The 17,500-nt window shown below is 38.9% G+C and overlaps 3 protein-coding genes across 5 annotated transcripts in view; 1 reads left to right on the top strand and 2 right to left on the bottom strand.

Moving 5' to 3' along the window:
* Window positions 1-11,145, top strand: part of LOC113820513 (heterogeneous nuclear ribonucleoprotein K) — a gene marked incomplete in the record, with an annotated part of 149,243 nt that extends 138,098 nt beyond the window's left edge. Inside the window, 5 exon segments of the mRNA XM_070123073.1 lie at window positions 2,089-2,217; window positions 2,547-2,921; window positions 3,094-3,281; window positions 7,363-7,422; window positions 7,604-11,145. Coding sequence (XP_069979174.1) covers window positions 2,089-2,217; window positions 2,547-2,921; window positions 3,094-3,281; window positions 7,363-7,422; window positions 7,604-7,640 — 789 coding nt within the window.
* The window catches only part of LOC113820865 (SET and MYND domain-containing protein 4), a 271,966-nt gene that overhangs the window by 202,487 nt on the left and 51,979 nt on the right, over window positions 1-17,500 (bottom strand). The window lies entirely within an intron of this gene.
* LOC113820118 (G protein-coupled receptor 137Ba) overlaps window positions 11,968-17,500 on the bottom strand; it is a 19,704-nt gene continuing 14,171 nt past the window's right edge. For all 3 annotated transcript variants that reach the window (XM_070123072.1, XM_070123071.1, XM_027372385.2), the window contains 2 exons: window positions 17,400-17,500; window positions 11,968-16,278 (listed from right to left, as the gene is read on the bottom strand). The exon at window positions 17,400-17,500 is cut by the window's right edge and continues 6 nt beyond it. In XM_070123072.1, coding sequence (XP_069979173.1) covers window positions 16,104-16,278; window positions 17,400-17,500 — 276 coding nt within the window. In that variant the 3' untranslated portion in view covers window positions 11,968-16,103. The remainder of the gene's footprint in view (window positions 16,279-17,399) is intronic.

Raw genomic sequence — 17,500 nt, 5'->3', positions numbered from 1 at the left:
AATATAGGGAGAAAATGGGAGACGAAGAGGGGGAGGGAGGGTGGCGGAATGGGAAGACGAAGGGGAGGAGGAGAAATGGGAGGGACGGAAAGGGGAGACGAAGAGGAGGAGGTGGAGGGGTAGGGAAGAGGGGGGGATTAGAGTGACAGATTTGGAGGCCTAGGGGTGACTCGGACGGAAGGGAGGGTGGGGGGTAGAGGGGAGGGAAGGTGGAAGGTTGAATATTGCACGAAGGGAAGGAGGGAGGGGTCTCTCTCTCTCTCTCTCTCTCTCTCTCTCTCTCTCTCTCTCTCTCTCTCTCTCTCTCTCTCTCTCTCTCTCTCTCTCTCTCTCTCTCTCTCTCTCTCTCTCTCTCTCGCTCGCTCGCTCGCTGTCTTCATTTTACTGTCTTTCATTTCGTCATATATTTGCTCTCCATCCCTCTCGGTCTCTCTCACACACTGCTTCTGTATTTCCCTTCTTGTTATATACCTGTTTCTCTTCTCTCTCTCCCTCCTCCATTCCTATCTTCCTATCTTCCTTCCTCTCCCTCCTTTTTTTCTTTCTCCCTCTCTTCCTTCCTCTCCCTACTTTTCTTTCTCCCTCTCTCTCTCCTTCTCTTCCTTCCTCTCCCTCCTTTTCTCCCCTTCTCTTCCTTCCTCTCCCTCCTTTTCTCCCTCTCTCCTTCCCTCCCTCCCTCCCTCGCTCCTGCCCTCTCAAGTGGGAGGGGAAGGGTGGCACTGCTGGCTTTACCCTTCTCCCCTGGGATTCTACCCCCCCTCCCTCCCCTCTTCCCCCCGCCCCTTCCACTATCGACCGAACAGCTGCACGCACGCGGCCCCACGGACACTCGCACGCCCATGCACGTGCTTTCGCCAAACAAACGCACGCCGTCGAACAAACAGACACAGGGGAACATGTACCCTCTCGGCTTTTTTTTTTTCTTCTACTGTAGGGATTTTTTTTTTTTTTTTAAGGAGGGAGGGAGCGAGCAGCGTCCTCTGGAATTTTGTTCGGGAGAGATCGTGGAGGAGGAGGAGGAGGAGGAGGAGGAGGAGGAGGAGGAGGAGGAGGAGGAGGAGGAGGAGGATATGAAAGAAAGGACGGAGGAAGAGAGTTTAGATCGGGAGGAGAGAGGGAGCGAGACGAGAAAAGCGAGAATGTAAGAGAGATATACGAGGAGGCAGAGGTCAAGGGAAAAAAGAAAGGAAGAGAGAGAGAGAGAGAGAGAGAGAGAGAGAGAGAGAGAGAGAGAGAGAGAGAGAGAGAGAGAGAGAGAGAGAGAGAGAGAGAGAGAGGGAGAGAGGGAGAGAGGGAGGGAGGTCCATCTGCCACACATCACTCTACACTGAATTGACGGCCCGCAGAATGATGGCGGGACGTCCTGGTACACCACCTTTAAGCTGGCCCAGGAGACCCGCCCGGGCCCTCAGCTGTGTCCCCTCCCCTCCCGCTCCGCCCTCCTCTCTCTCTCTCTCTCTCTCTCTCTCTCTCTCTCTCTCTCTCTCTCTCTCTCTCTCTCTCTCTCTCTCTCTCTCTCTCTCTCTCTCTCTCTCTTCTCCTCTCCTCTCCTCTCCTCTCCTCTCTTCTCCTCTCCTCCCCCCTCCTCTCTCTCCTCTCCTCTCTCTCTCTCTTCTCCTCTCCCTCTCCTCTCTTCACTTTCTCTTGTTTCTCTTTCTTTTTCCTCTTTTTTCTCTTTCTTTCTTTCTTTCTTTTGCTTCTGGTTCCCCCGTATATTTTCTCTTTTTCCCGTTTTCCCTTGAACTCGACCTGTCTCTTCAGATATAGGAAAGTGTATGTATATACATGATATGCATTTGTACGTTTGTGTTCGTATATGTGTATGTATGTGTGCCCGTGCGCGCGTGCAAGAATAACAGAGTGCTTGAGGACTATTTTAAAATTCCTTTTAAGATTGAAATCGCAGTATTACCTTTGTAACTTCTTCATCCTGAAAGGAGGATGCTGGAAAAGCACATCATTTGCCCAGTCATTCGAGGTGCCGTCCTGTCGTCGTCATAAGGCGTCCATAAATCATTCTCTCATCCTCATCCTCTTCGCCTTCCGCCGGCCCCTTTCTAACCGGTCTCTTCCCTTCGGTCTTTCCAGGAATGCGGAGGGCAGATAAAAGTGTACACCAACTGCTGTCCCCAGTCCACAGACCGCGTCATCCAGATCACAGGAGACCGTGAGCGTGCCATCCTCACCATCACGCGAATACTAGAGCTTATCAAGGAGGTAAGGCGCCCGAGTTGGTCCGCTGCGGGCTTTGAAGGGGTTAAGAGTCACGTTGGTTAAAGGGAGGGTTCAGGGGGACGTCTTTTGGGGGTTTGCCTCGATTAAGATTGAGATGTTATTGGCTAATTGTTATTGTTGATGATATTGGTTCGAGCATGTTGCTCTGCCGGCCTCCTTATGAGTGGTGGAGCTTCAGCTTTAGCATTGCTTGTAATCTGTAATCAAGAGCTCAGAGATCTGGAGAGAATCGTAGAAATAAGTATTAAGCAAATGAAGAGTAAGCAGAGCGGATCGAAAGTTAATCTCCCTCTCCCTCTCGCAACCCCCAGAGTCCCATCAAAGGTTTGTACAACTCCTACAACCCACACAACTTCGACGAGTTCTTCGCCAGCGAGTATGGTGGCTGGGGCGAGTCCCCCAAGGGCAGGTTCCCCGGGGGCCCCATGGGGCGCGGTCCCCCCCACATGGTTCCAGGGGGACCTATGGGACGAGGCCCGATGGGCCCCCCCGGCGGGCCCCCCGGACCCCCAGGACCTCCCCCTCCCTTCGGGAGGCGCGGGCCTATGGGGCCGCCTAGAGGCCCCCCACCTCCCATGCGAGGGCCGCCCAACGGAGAGTTCGACGGCATGCGCTCCAAGGGGGGCAAGCCCTTCATGAACGGCAGTGACCCGCACAACGGCGACCTGCCCACCACATCCACTCAGGTTGGTGTCTCGAGGTGTCGCATGCGCCAAGGGCGTAGCGTTCCTTCCTTATGTGGCTAATAATCATCGTAAACTGTTTACATGGTATATTTATTCACAAAGACACAAACATGATAAGATGCAAGACAAAGCATGCCCCGTCCTCACCTGCGACGTCCTCCCTCCCCCGCAGGTGACAATCCCGAAGGATGCGGCCGGCGCCATCATCGGCAAGGGCGGCGCCCGGATCAGGAAAATCCGCTCCGACTCCGGCGCGTCCATCTCCATCGAGGACTCGCGGCCCGGCGTCAACGACCGCGTGATCACCATCTCGGGAACGGAGCCCCAGATCAAGCACGCCCAGTATCTCCTGCAGCAGAGGTGAGTACGCGCGCGCGGCCTCGAGCGTGCGGCACGTTGCGTTGCACGGTTTTCCCTTCGCACGACTAACACTCATTAACACGGGGACAGGTTGGGAATGGGCTCGCTCGCTGGCCTGGTCACAGTGCGAATTGTACTCTTGTTCACTGTGTAAAGATGGTGCTAGGGTCATCGATTGGTTGGAGTAAAGAATGTCCAAAAGAAAACTATAGGAATATATAGAATATTTGAAATGTACTAGTGTATGAAAACTGCAGGTGTGACTGTCGGACAGATTTCTTGATGGAGGTGCAACCAGCTCTCTCTCTCTCCCTCTCCCTCTCTCCCTCTCTCCCTCTCTCCCTCTCTCTCCCTCCCTCCCTCTCTCCCTCTCCCTCCCTCCCTCTCTCCCTCCCTCCCTCTCCCTCTCCCTCTCCCTCCCTCTCCCTCTCCCTCTCCCTCTCCCTCTCCCTCTCCCTCTCCCTCCCTCTCCCTCCCTCTCCCTCTCCCTCTCTCTCTCTCTCTCCCTCTCTCTCTCTCTCTCTCTCTCTCTCTCTCTGTCTCTCTCTCTCTCTCTCTCTCTCTCTCTCTCTCTCTCTCTCTCTCTCTTCCTCTTTCTTTTTCTCTCTCTCTCTCTCTCTTTCTTTCTCTCTCTCTCTCTCTTTTCTTCTCATCTCTCTCTTATTCTCATCTCTCTCTCTCTCTCTTTTATTCTCATCTCTCTACTAATGCAATATTCTGGTTGGACATGTGTGTGTGATTTCATGTGAACACCTAAGCCAAAGGTGTAGTACTTTCCTGTAAGTTAGGATGGTCAGACCCTGGAAATTGAAGTAACATTATTACAGTCTTATTTAGTCTACCATAACATACAATTGACAGTGAAGAAAATTGTACTATATGGCAGTCGCACCTTTTAGGTCCAGCACAGATAGCATTGTAACTCTCAGCTAGACTCGGTAATGTTACTCTTCTGAAGGGTGTTCTTGAGTGACCAATAGGCAATAAATACACATGTTTATACTGCCCTATAAGAGAGAGAGTGAAGGAGTGGATGATACATCATTTTGTGTCTTGAGCAAATTGGAGAACTAAAGACTGTAAGATATTTTGTCAAAACTAGATATGTCCCTGTAATCGAGCAGATAATCAAAAGAAAAGTGCATAGTTTTATGCTATTATAAATCCAAGGTCTGCAATCTATTTTGGCAAAATTTGTAAAGAACTACTTATAATTGCGAAAGAGATGGATTTTGTGGGCGCCATTTTTGTGATTAACTGCTCGAGGCAATTTCTTTCATGTGTGATTGGGTCTCAGTAGGCTAGAGTAAACACTGAAAATCTGTAAGCAAAGAATTAGGTCCTTACTCAATGTCTATAGTGAAGAATGTGTAGTTGAATCTGTTTGGATATAATCTGGTTGTTTTGTGTAGGTCACATGTCTTGTTAATTTTGCTGTTATATGGTAAATCTGTACTTCTAATACCTCATTGTCTTGAAATCTTTGTAAAGTGAGAGTTAGTGCATAAGGTTCAGTTTTATGATTAGGTGCAATTGAGTAGAGAAAGTGTCATTAACTAAAATTACTTATTTAAAATATGAAATCTCGCCGTCAATTCAGGCCCAGTATGTATGTACATAATAGATCCACATGTAACCTAGTCAGTGATGTATAGAGGTGACGCACTAGGCAACCAACTAACAACCAAGCTCAACTGACAACTAACAAGAGGCTCTCGTGGTGTGGAAGACTAGTGATTTTGTTGTTTGGTGCAGAATAACAAGAAATCACTAATCCTCCTATTGCGTTAGTCACTAACCTGCATGGCAAAGGGAAGGTGGAGGTGGAGGTGGTGGTCCTGCTGCTACTACTATTGTGCTCCTTCTGCTGCTACTACTACTACTGATACTAATACTAATACTACTAGTACTACTGCTGCTGCTACTACTGCTACTACCATTGCTGCTGCTATTACTAATATTAATTAAAAATACTACACCCTGCGCTCAACCTTACACTGGTGCTGTGGACTGACACTGTGCATTAGTGTTGGCATGAGGAGTCGTGCTTCTCCATGGGGAACCCTCAGCACCAGAAAGCAGGGTTAGCAGTGCCTTAAATCTCATTTTAAATAACATGTTTAAGCTGATGATAATAGTCATATACTTTATAGTTTTTACAGTATTCATTTCACAAATCTGAATCTTCAACACACTTTCACATTCACAGTTACACACATAAATGGACATTTGCACGCACACACATGTAAATTAACACTCACACAAACATAAACACTCAAATATACACACAAAGATGTTCATACATGCAAACATCACACACACAAACACAAACATACAGTCACAGTCACACTCGCACTGACTGTCTCTCTCTCACACACACACATCACACACACAAGCACACGTGCGCGCACACACACGCACACACACACGCACGCATACACTCACAAATACACACACAAATATACACACACACACACACACAGAGATACACGCATACACAAATACATGCACACACAAATATACGCACACACAAATACACGCACACACACAAATACACGCACACACACAAATACACGCACACACACAAATACACACACACACACAAATACACACACACACACGTACACCCACACACATACTCACACACATACGCATACACACTCACATACACATACACACTCACACATACACACTCACACATACACACACACACATACACTTACACACACACACTTACACACACACACTTACACACACACACACACACACACACACACACACACACACACACACACACACACACACACTTGCACACACACTTACACACACACTTACACACACTTACACGCGCACACACTTACACGCACACACACTTACACGCACACATACTTACACGCACACATACTTACACACACACACACACACACACACACACACACATACACACACACACACACACACACACACACACACACACTTACACACACACACACACACACACTTACACACACACACACACACACACGCACACATACTTACACAAACACACACACACACACACACACACACACACACACACACACACACACACACACACACACACACACACACACACACACACACACACACACACACACACACACTTACACACTTACACACACACACACACACTTTCAAATTAAAAATGTAATTGATTTCAAATCATGGAAGGACTACATATGCATAAATTGATATCCACTTTAAAAGATGTGTTTGGACAAGGAAATTAACATTTATGTCCATTTTGACAAGATCAGGAATAGGCAGCATTGCCTTAGGAAGAGACAAGTCTTCGGATCCCAAAAAATCACACTTGGCAGTTTGTAATTCCAGTTGAAAAGAAATAAGAAGGATCTGTACAGTTGAAAGATTCATGCAATTGAAGGATATATGAATATGTATAATAGAATGAAGAGGCACCATCTGTTATAAAATGTATCAGTATGGTAATTTGTATTTTTTTTAATGATATTGAGTAGAATGATATTACACTGAAGAGCTAAATATTTGTACAGACAAATGTGGTATTTCAAGAGGTTATTCTTTGTCTATTTGTCTATCTTTGTTACTTGCTTTGTCACGTTTTATTGTGGAATTTATAGTATTGATAGAAGACTGGATTGGTAATTTTTATTGGTTCTTTTTTTAAATCTTTGTGGTGACATTTAGTGCCTAAAGTTCAGTTTTATGAATAGGTGTAACTGATTAGAGAAAGTGTTGTCATTAACTAAAGTTACTTATTTAAAATATAAAACCTTACCATTAATTCAGGCCCAGGATATGATAAAGCAGTCTGTTATGTAACACAATAAAGCTTTTCTTAATGAATTATTATTATGCACAGGATAATTCAATTGTATTAAAGTTTCCCTTTTGTTTTATTTTTTTGCCAAGTTAGTTTGGGTTTGTCATGAACTTGTTTCCTACTTTCGATGAATATGAATTTCAATTGTTTTGTTTTGTTTTTCTCTTCCTTTTTTTCCTCATTCTCCTGTTGGTGTTTTTACATTTATTTATTTTTTTACTTTTTTTGTCCCACCAGTGTGCGCGAGTATGGAGGCTACCAGGACCCACGAGGAGACTATGATCATGACCAGCCTAGGTAACGAGTATGGGGTCACTGATCTCTTTACAGGCCTTTCTCTCTCTCTTCTCAGTCTCACAGTCTAGCTCGCAATAAATGTCAAAGCTTCATCTACATAAGAAATCTGTGTGTCAGAGACCTCAATGGCCAGCGCCAGTTTGCCCGTCGCCAATCACCCTGTTCTCTTTGGTCCCGGCAGCGTTCGAGAGTATGGAGGGCAAGGCCGCAGATACTGAGCGACGGTACCTCGTTCAACCATCATCATCACCCGATCTTGCGCGTTGATGAAGCTTCTTAACACACAACCCCCTCCCCCCCCACACACGGAAGATACCATCTTTGTTTGTCACACTCACGTGAACAGAAAATCAAAAAAGAAAAAAGGATGTTTTTTCTTTTTTCATTTGATCTGTCAAGCTTCTGATAAGCTGCTGCCGTTAATTTCAAAACCTTTTCAAGGAACTTGTTTGTACAAAAGGATAAATGTGTAAGACAAACAGGAAAGGTATTCCTCTTTGTTTCCTCTTTCAATTTTATTATTATTTTTGTCTTTCTGAGAGAAGCCATTTAGAAACATGAAGTAGAATATTATAAGCAGTTTTAGACTTGTCCCAAGTCAGGTTTACGGCCCAAGAGTGGAGCCAGGCCGGACTGCAAAGCTTTTGATTAGGTGTAAACTGTTATAGGAATCTTACTTGCGTTGAGTCCTGAATAAATACAATGTTACTGTAACTGGGGAATTTGGATGGTGATGTCGAGAGGCACTACAGTGTTCCGGCAGCACAAAATGGAAGGAAGGAAGGGAGTGAGTGAGCGAGCCCCTTGAAGAGCACGTGTCACTCAGTGGTGACTATTGAGAAACCCATTGGGAAGATGCTTAGAGCTCTGTTGGTGCAAAGACCTCACAGGTGACGACAAGGATTCCATCCAATATTTTCAAGAGACTGTTAATCAAAAGCATACATAAACCTGTATAGTTTTGTACTGCAAGCCAGAGTTTTATGTTTTATCAACCATCCGCATGTTTGCATATTTTGTTTTTGCTTTATATATTAAATCCAGATTGTATGATTGTAGATTTATCCATATTAAAAGTTTTTGCCATTAGGAAAGAAAAAATATAGAGGGAAAATTGGTCAATATTTTGGTCTCATCTTGGAGGCCGTGCGTCCACTAATTTACTATGAAATATTCAGGTATTTGACTAAATATACTAGTTCCAAAGTAACCACTGATGTATTTTTGTACAATTTTATCGTCATAATATTTGTTTCATGTTATTCTACATATGAATTACTAATAAATGTTGTCATCCTTCTCTAAGTCCTCCACCTCCTCCTACTACTAATGATTTCACCTGAGTTGTTCCTTAAGCCTGAAGGTCCTGCTCAGCTTCAAGGACAACCTCACCCTTGACTCCTAAGAGACCTCTCCAAAAGATATAACTCTTTTCTAGAAATGGTGAGCTTTCCCCCCTTCCCCCTATTTCACAGCCACTAGCAAGTCCTCTCTCTTCTCTTCTTGTATAAGCTTTTTTCACAAAGGTTATATATAGCCCCGTCTCCTGCCTTATCTCCCGAGCTGAGATCATAACTGTTTGGTGTTCTACTCTTTAACATAGAGGCTAATTTTGCCCTTTTGCTTTAGCTCTGTTAACTCGGCGGGATGTGCTTCGGATGTTTACTTAGCCCATTTAATTTTTCAGAGGAAGGTCCCCCCCCACCCCCACCGCCCCAAATCCGCCCCGATACATACAACTTGACAATTTTGTTTGTCGTTTGCCATGTTCAGCATTTGTCTCTTTTTGAAGAGGAAAAAAAAATTGATTTTTTGGGGGGGTGTTTATTGTAAAATTACTCGAAAAGGTTTTAAAATTTTTAGATGAATAAGCCATAACCATCAACTGAAGGTTGATGACAACTTTGATGACAAACATGTAATGAAGATTGATCAAGTTAAGTTAACATCTAAACTACTTCCCTGTATGATTGTATGTCTGTACCTGATAATTGAAGCCATTGTCTGTGTACAAAAAAACACACACCCCGATGAATTATACACAGGAATCTTTCTTATTAGAGAATTTTGCTATAAATTGTGTCAGGATTTTAAGGAAATCACAGATGGAACTGTTTCTTTCCACATAATGTGTAAGTCTATTTTCTGCTATGGTTAATCAGCTTGTAAACTTGTAACTACTAATTATTATTATTATTTTGTTAGTTGATACTGGTATGAAGTATATCGCCTTTTGATATGCATCATCTCCCACAATTTAAGACCATTGTTATTCAAATGAGAGAATAATTTATTAGGTGCAGATTGTATGAAGCACATGTCCATTCTGCTTGAAGTATCGGGGTGTGACAAAGGTATCCTTGTCACAGTTAAAGGAGTAAAAAGACATAAGGACACTGGCCAGGACGTCCCCGTTAACTCCACAAGTCCAAGTCCCTCCCTCTATGCGTACTGGGGGGACACTAGGGCCCCCCTCCCTTAACTTTCGTGTCTCGTTGATCCTCCTTGACATAGAGAGTATTTTGTCAAGAGAAATGGCTCTGTGAAACTAAGAATTTTGGTCGAATTTATGCTTGGAAATTGTTTGCATCCTGTGTTCTGCTTTGATTTGACACTACTTAGGTTAGGATAACCTAAGGAATATGTGCAAGTGTGATTTGGCTACTTTTATGTTTTCTGAGGAGAATATTGTTATTCGTCATGATTACTATAATTACTGTCATCCCTGCTTCTGTAGGTAAAGTAGACATTCCATGCAGCCCAGTTTTGTTATGTTTTTAGTTTAAAGGAAAATAACAAAAAGTCACTTGCCAGAATACTTGACCAGAAGCCATCTGCATCCATTTTTACAAACGGAACGTGGATTGCCTTTCAAGGGGCAAGTCGTTCTTGAGTGTTTGTGTCATTAAAGTAAATAAAAAAAGAAAAACTGCCTTATTTTCTGTAGAGGATTATATATATATATAAATCATTAATATTCCCTCTTTGTCAACAGTGTGTTGTTATATTTTTGTCAATTCTCCTTTTACCAGTCTGGTTCAGTTTTCAGTTGTATCTTATGCAGTTTGGAGCAAGCTTTTCCATAAGTATGAGAAAGAGCCTTAACTCTTATAGGAACTAGGTACTTGGTCCCCATTGCCTGCATACATTAGTATTTGAAGTTATTACCTCCTAGAGAGTTTATGTCCAGTGGTATCTAGAAATTCTAATAAACACTATATTTGCTCCTCAGGGGATCAAACTAAACTATGCATCAAGTGGCCCAAATAGGAAATAAATTTACCCAGCCAAGGCCATTCTTGTGAACTCATGTCACTATGATGAAAACATTTGAGTTGTCAAGCTTTCTCAAATGGATCTCTTTGATGATGACTTCTTAAACACAAGTTCTTCCTTTGTAGTGAAATGTAATGCTGGAGGCGAGTCGACCTTTCGAGTTCTTTTTAAACACATTCTCTGCATAGGTATGTAACGAACATTTTGAGAATTTCAATCTGGGAAATTATGATGTGCCTCAAGGTCCCCTGAACAGCAAGTATCTTCCTGCAGTGTAACTGAATGTTGACACACACAAAAGAGATTTGGTTTATACCTAAGGACCAGACACCGTTACTTGTGTCCATAGTTTAAAAAAAAAAAATAAAAAACTCTTGAAGCCATCCATTTTGTAATGTGATTATTGTATTTTGCATTCATATAAAGGATTAAATACCAGAGAAATTACAGTGCGTTTTCTTCAGTCCTTATATTTTTCCCTACTGACAGTACCTAAATATTATACAAGTGCTTCAGATACTTGCAAATTGTCTTACAAAAAGAGACTGTTAATAATAAGTTTGTCTAATTATAAAACTAAGAACCACCAATATTTTAGTATAATAGCCAGGTATAAACAGTATAATATAGCCATGATACGCAAGTGAAAGCAAAACTTTTATAACAATTTAAATATAATTTTTTGCAACCACTTGCAACAAGATGGGTAATGACATGGGAAATTTTCTAATAAAAATAAAATGAAGACTGCTAGTATCAAATGGTTCAAAAAGCAACAAAAAGTTCAGAAATTCAAGGTTGCATACAGCCATGAAGAGTTGATATATACTTCCTACTTTTTTAGACTGAATAATAAAAGTAAATTAAAAGAAACCACAAAATTACTTCTTGTTACAGATGTTGCTCCTGAAGGGATTCTGAATAGCATACATTTTTCGAATTTTATGCATATTTTACATTTGGAAGATCTACAATAATTTTAAGATAACACTAATTGCAGAGGATATATGAAATGAAATAGAGTACCATAGCCAGTACCATGGTTAGATTCACCAAACCCATACAGTACAATTTTCCTTACTGAACACAATGATCAAATCCTCAAAAACAAAATATTCCTAACAAGAGTTGACCCTACTATGGTACAGTTTAGTAAAAGGCCTCACTTTAAAAGAAAATATAGTCTAAACTGGAAAATCAACTCCGCAAATTTTCATACTTTTATATAGTGCATGTATAGACAAGATAAGGATAAAGAAAACTCTCTAATATCAAGAACTAATACATTTAATCTCTGCTTAAGTGCTATACTTTATAATCGAGTTAGTTAACAATTTTAGCAGTAAAATAGATAAGCTTTTATGACTAGTATATGCTAAGATAATAAATATATAAGAAGGTACATGTTTCTACACAAAGCTAGAAAAATAAACACCAAAATTAGACACCATAACTTTAAGAGCTAATACTGACCTCTGCATTGAACATGAACTTTTAACACATAAATTTGAACATGAACTTTTAACACATAAATTCAGTCTCATCTTCCACATGAGTTAGAGGGAGGCAGGCAGGTCAAGAATGGCTGGAGTTAATGCAAAATTTGTATAGCAACTTACAAATTACTTGATAACTTAATAAAAGGAAACATTCAATCAGTACAAAGCATGATAAAAGGATTGTTCTTTTGGATGATAATAGAAACATTTATACACCTAAATAAAAGCACAATACTTTTCCTGCCTCCTTTTGCCCTAGAAAACCAAGATCATGAACAAACAGTGATATAAATGAACAACATATAAATCTACAGTGATATCATTAGTATAAGAAAACCTATCAATTGGATAAGTCCTCTTTCTCCATATATATATAATGCAAGAGGAAGACAACTATGAAGAAACAATTTTACTGAATCTAAGACAGAAATTAAATACAAAATAAGCACAGGCTACATCTGAATATCTATAAACATCTAGCACGAAACCCTGCAAAAGGATGAATATAGCAGGGAACTCGCTTCTACTGATCTACTGCAAATTTCTAATATCTGATATTTTCCATGTCAAAAATGTTCTCTGCTCAAAAGAACGTGAACAGTAACTATTGCTGAAGCTATATACTCCAAGTAAAATACATTATTTGTCAACTTTATTTGTTAAGGTATGACACTGGAACTTCTCATGCTCAAATAATGTACAATGTACAGTAGTAAATTGATATATCTAAAATATTCTGAAGGTTAAGACATGCACTAGTACAAGCACCCTATGAAATGCAAAGATAATCACACACAAGACATAAAACATGCATACTATCATAAATGCATTGTGAAATAATGCAAATGAGTATTATAATACATCACCTCTAGTAAAACAATATTTCTTAAATCTCAATTTTTTCCACTTCATGCCAAAGCTATTTGACTTCTGGTTTCTCTTCTAACAGAAAATAGGTAGACATTAAAGACAAGAACAAGAGCTTGTACACATGCAGCACTCCAATATACCACAAGCACTTTGCGCAGGAGGGAAGGAATGCAACAAAAATCCCTCCATCTTTTACTCCCTTGAACTTTTAAAACCTGTTCAGTATATTGTCTAAGATTCTTTTGTCACAGAAGATACATTATTGTCACTGTTTATAACAAATTCCATCCTTTATACAAATATATTATACAGTCCCCCACATCATAAAAACTTGAATCTATCATCTCAACACATTAAAATCCTTGGCAAAGAAAGTTTAGAATCATAAATCTTGAACAGAATACTTCTGCAAATTAGGAAATCAGGAATAGAAAGCCTTGAGTAGATCTTAATCAGAAAGTTATGTTCCACCCTTGTAGTCTAAAACAGAATGAAACAGGAACAGATAGTGTTTAATAAAATAATCCTTTGATAAAGTGAAGTTAATAAAAACAAAGTAAAGCATGGTAAAATAAAAAAGCACATTACACAACACAAATATATTCATCTATCTGATTGCAGTCTTGCACCATGATTTGATATTTTTTTGCAACTGCAATAAAAATTCAGATTATCCTTTTATAAATGGATTATTTCTTAAACTGTCTGTCAGGGATAGCTGACTTCACAATAGATTCCAGACTATGACTATACATAATATGCATTCAATAAGCATGAGACATTTAAGCTTCTTCCTTAGTACAGTTTCATATGGTCAAATACTATAGTATGCATTTTTGGTCCTTCTTAACCCTTAGAGGTGTAAATGCAAAAACTGCTATGCATAATGGACAAAATATGGCATATAGAAAAAATGTCCAAGTCATATATATGATATATATATAAATGAAATCATTAACATGAAAGAGCTGTAAACTAGAGTAGACCACAAAATCACATTTTCTTTCAACGTACATGCACATAAAAATCTAACCTTTGCCATCCTTTGGGAGTTAAAGCACATGCACAAAACAGGGCAATTCCTCTGTACAGTCTTCAGAAACCAGAAAAATATACTTTCCTTAATACAAACCAACTTGCCTTTGATATTAATGCATTCTCCAATTCCTGACAAGCTCTTAACCTATCATCTATACATCACAGATACTTCTTAATCCTGTACTTATCACAAGAACGTGAATTTCCCAACAAAATTATCCCTAAACACACATGCATGCACAGATGCTGGAATCAAGACTATTGCTTTCAATATTCTTTTAAAGATGCTTAAAAGTATATCTAGTACTTATGTTCCCAAGTATAAGAAAAAGCCAAGAGGAAAGGACAACACATGACATGCAACAGGTATTACACATGGAGAGTAATTTATCACAATAAAAGCTTATTTTTCATAGGACAAAGTTATTAAATTTTTTAGTGTATTGTGAATAGCTGAGTTTCTAAAGCTACAGTATCTCTTTGGGAATCTAGTTGAAGCACCTATAGATGCTTTTCTGAATATTCTTCTTCCAAACCCTGTTAACTTACTCATACGAGTTTCCATTCACAATGTTCCACATTACAGCACTTGATCATACAGAAATGTATACTGTCACAAATCTCTAGTCCTTTTCTGTAAGACTTATACAGCTGACTTTCAAATTCCATGCTTTTAGAATAAACTAAATGAAACCTTTACTCAATCACTATTAAATGCAAATGCCCCCACTACTTACACAGGAATATTTCTAAATACAGACCAGAACTAAACATGAAAATACTGCCCTCTAAACATTCGGTATATGTCAGATATCATTCTAAAGCTTTTTTCTTTTGGTAAAAATGTTTGAAAAAACAAACTAATCAATCTTGCACACAGTATTCATTCTGACCCTTAATGAACACAAGAAGCTGAAGCATCTATTGTGAGTGTATAATGTATTCATGAGATTCAGTGTCCAAATTCTGCACATTTTCTATCATAACTTGTACATGAAAGCTCAATGAATGATGTGCTACCTGAATGTACATTAAAAAAAACAGTTATGTGCATTTTCAAAACATACTTGAAAATAATTACAAACTGAATCATATAGAAAATAAGAATGAGAGACATTTCAGAAAAATTTCTCTACTGAATATTAGAGATAAGCTCCTAAGAACATAGCAAAAAATACTATAGGAAATAAATATAGAAATAATGAAAAATCTATAAAATTCAAAAAAATATATAATTCATTCCTCTCAGTGGACAACAAAAAAATATATTCTGTAAACAAATGTGCTCTCAGCTTTGGCGAGTCACAGAGTATGCCTCACACAATCAATCTCTTCCACATGATTCTAACTTCATCTTACATGCAATTCACTCATTCTCATACTGATTTTATTACATTATGGTTACATATTTAGTGAAAATTTGTCCCTAGAAGCTGTACAGACTCAATTCCCCCTTATTTTTTATGTAATTTAATTTACACACAGAGCATTCATGGTTGTTGAGAATACTTAATAATAAATTGGTCTTACATAAGCTTCATTCATTTATTTGAGAAGGTTTTCACCATAATTAGACCCGAACTCAAACAATAGTCACAGCAGCCACACATCACTTCCTAACTGTCCATTCAATCATGGTTAGTTCTCCACAATGCATACATAGGGACTCATTTATTTCCAAGATGGAAATTCAAACTTACACCCTTTTTCATATATCATTACAAGCACTTCTTGCACTCCTATCCCCCTTTAAAGTATCAACTCTCACTCTCACTCAAGCTTATTATGTGTACTTTCTCATAAGATTAAAGGGGAACTAAATGCCTTACTTAACCATAGCCAGAGGGGAAATACCTAAAACACAGGATAATCACTCCCCTTACAGAAAGGTACTTCTTCAACTACAATAGAATTACAGCATTTTACAACCTTACAGTCTTAAATCTTTTTGGTAATGGGCCTTAAATGCTTAGTCCACATCATACTCCCCCAGAGAGATTACTGACTCTCTGTGTAGTTCCTGTAGCCCATGTAGCGGTACAGAAATCTGTGTGCTGGAGAGTGTGCTGCATTGTGGTGTGTGCCTCCTCGAGTTGGGGAGAGGTTGTGGGAATCCACTAAACCTCCACTTGAGTTCCCAAACCAGGTGTCTGAAGCCTGCTGGAATGATATGCTGCAGGAAGGGGGCAAAGTCATCAATCACCAGACCTAAGTTACTTATGGGTTAGTTTTTTCTGTTGGTACACGGCAGCACAGTCTGCATGTGTTTCTAAATTTTTTTTTGACTCACAATGAAACTAATGAATGTTATATTTGCTTACTGGTACTATAAGACATTTCATCCTTTACTTGAAAGAAAAAAAGAAGAAAAAAAAAAATAATCAACATTAAAGAAAAATATGAATAACCAAATGCAATGTAAGATGAAAACAAGAAAGAAAAATTCTATCACCTATATAAAGGTGGTGGAAATACATAAATAAGTAAATAAATATATCAACAAATGTGTGTATATATATGTATATGTATATGTATATACATATACATATACATACATATATATATATATATATATATATATATATATATATATATATATATATATACATATATATAATATATATACATATATATATATATATACATGTATATACACATATATATATACATATATATATATATATACATATATATATATACATATATATATATACATATATATATATATACATATATATATATACATATATATACATATATATATATAGGTGTATATATATATATATATATATATATATATATATATATATATATATATATATATATATATATATATATATTACATATTATATATGTATATATGTATATATATATATATATATATATATATATATATATATATATATATATATATATATATATATATATAGCTTTATCTGAATAATTTATCTATATCTATATTTATGTATCTATATTAATCTGTATCTATATATATCAATACATATGTATATATATATATATGTGTGTGTGTGTGTGTGTGTGTGTGTGTGTGTGTGTGTGTGTGTGTGTGTGTGTGTGTGTGTGTGTGTGTGTGTGTGTGTGTGTGTGTGTGTGTGTGTGTGTGTGTGTGTGTGTGTGTGTGTGTGTGTGTGTGTGTGTACATATACATATACATATACATATACATATATACAAATATACATATATACATATATACATATATACACATATATATATACATATAAAGAATTCACACCAAATAATTGCAGTGACTCTAACAAAGAAAATACTTACTGTGGGTGTAGGTAATGATTAGAGAATCCTCCATCCTCCTCGCTCTCACTGGCACGCATTCCTGCTGACCGGGACAAGGGCTCCAGGATAGGAGGGTAAGA

The sequence above is a fragment of the Penaeus vannamei genome, chromosome 6 (genome assembly GCF_042767895.1).
Source record: "Penaeus vannamei isolate JL-2024 chromosome 6, ASM4276789v1, whole genome shotgun sequence".
Taxonomy (NCBI): Eukaryota; Metazoa; Arthropoda; class Malacostraca; order Decapoda; family Penaeidae; genus Penaeus; species Penaeus vannamei.
This window is presented reverse-complemented; position numbering and strand designations above follow the sequence as displayed.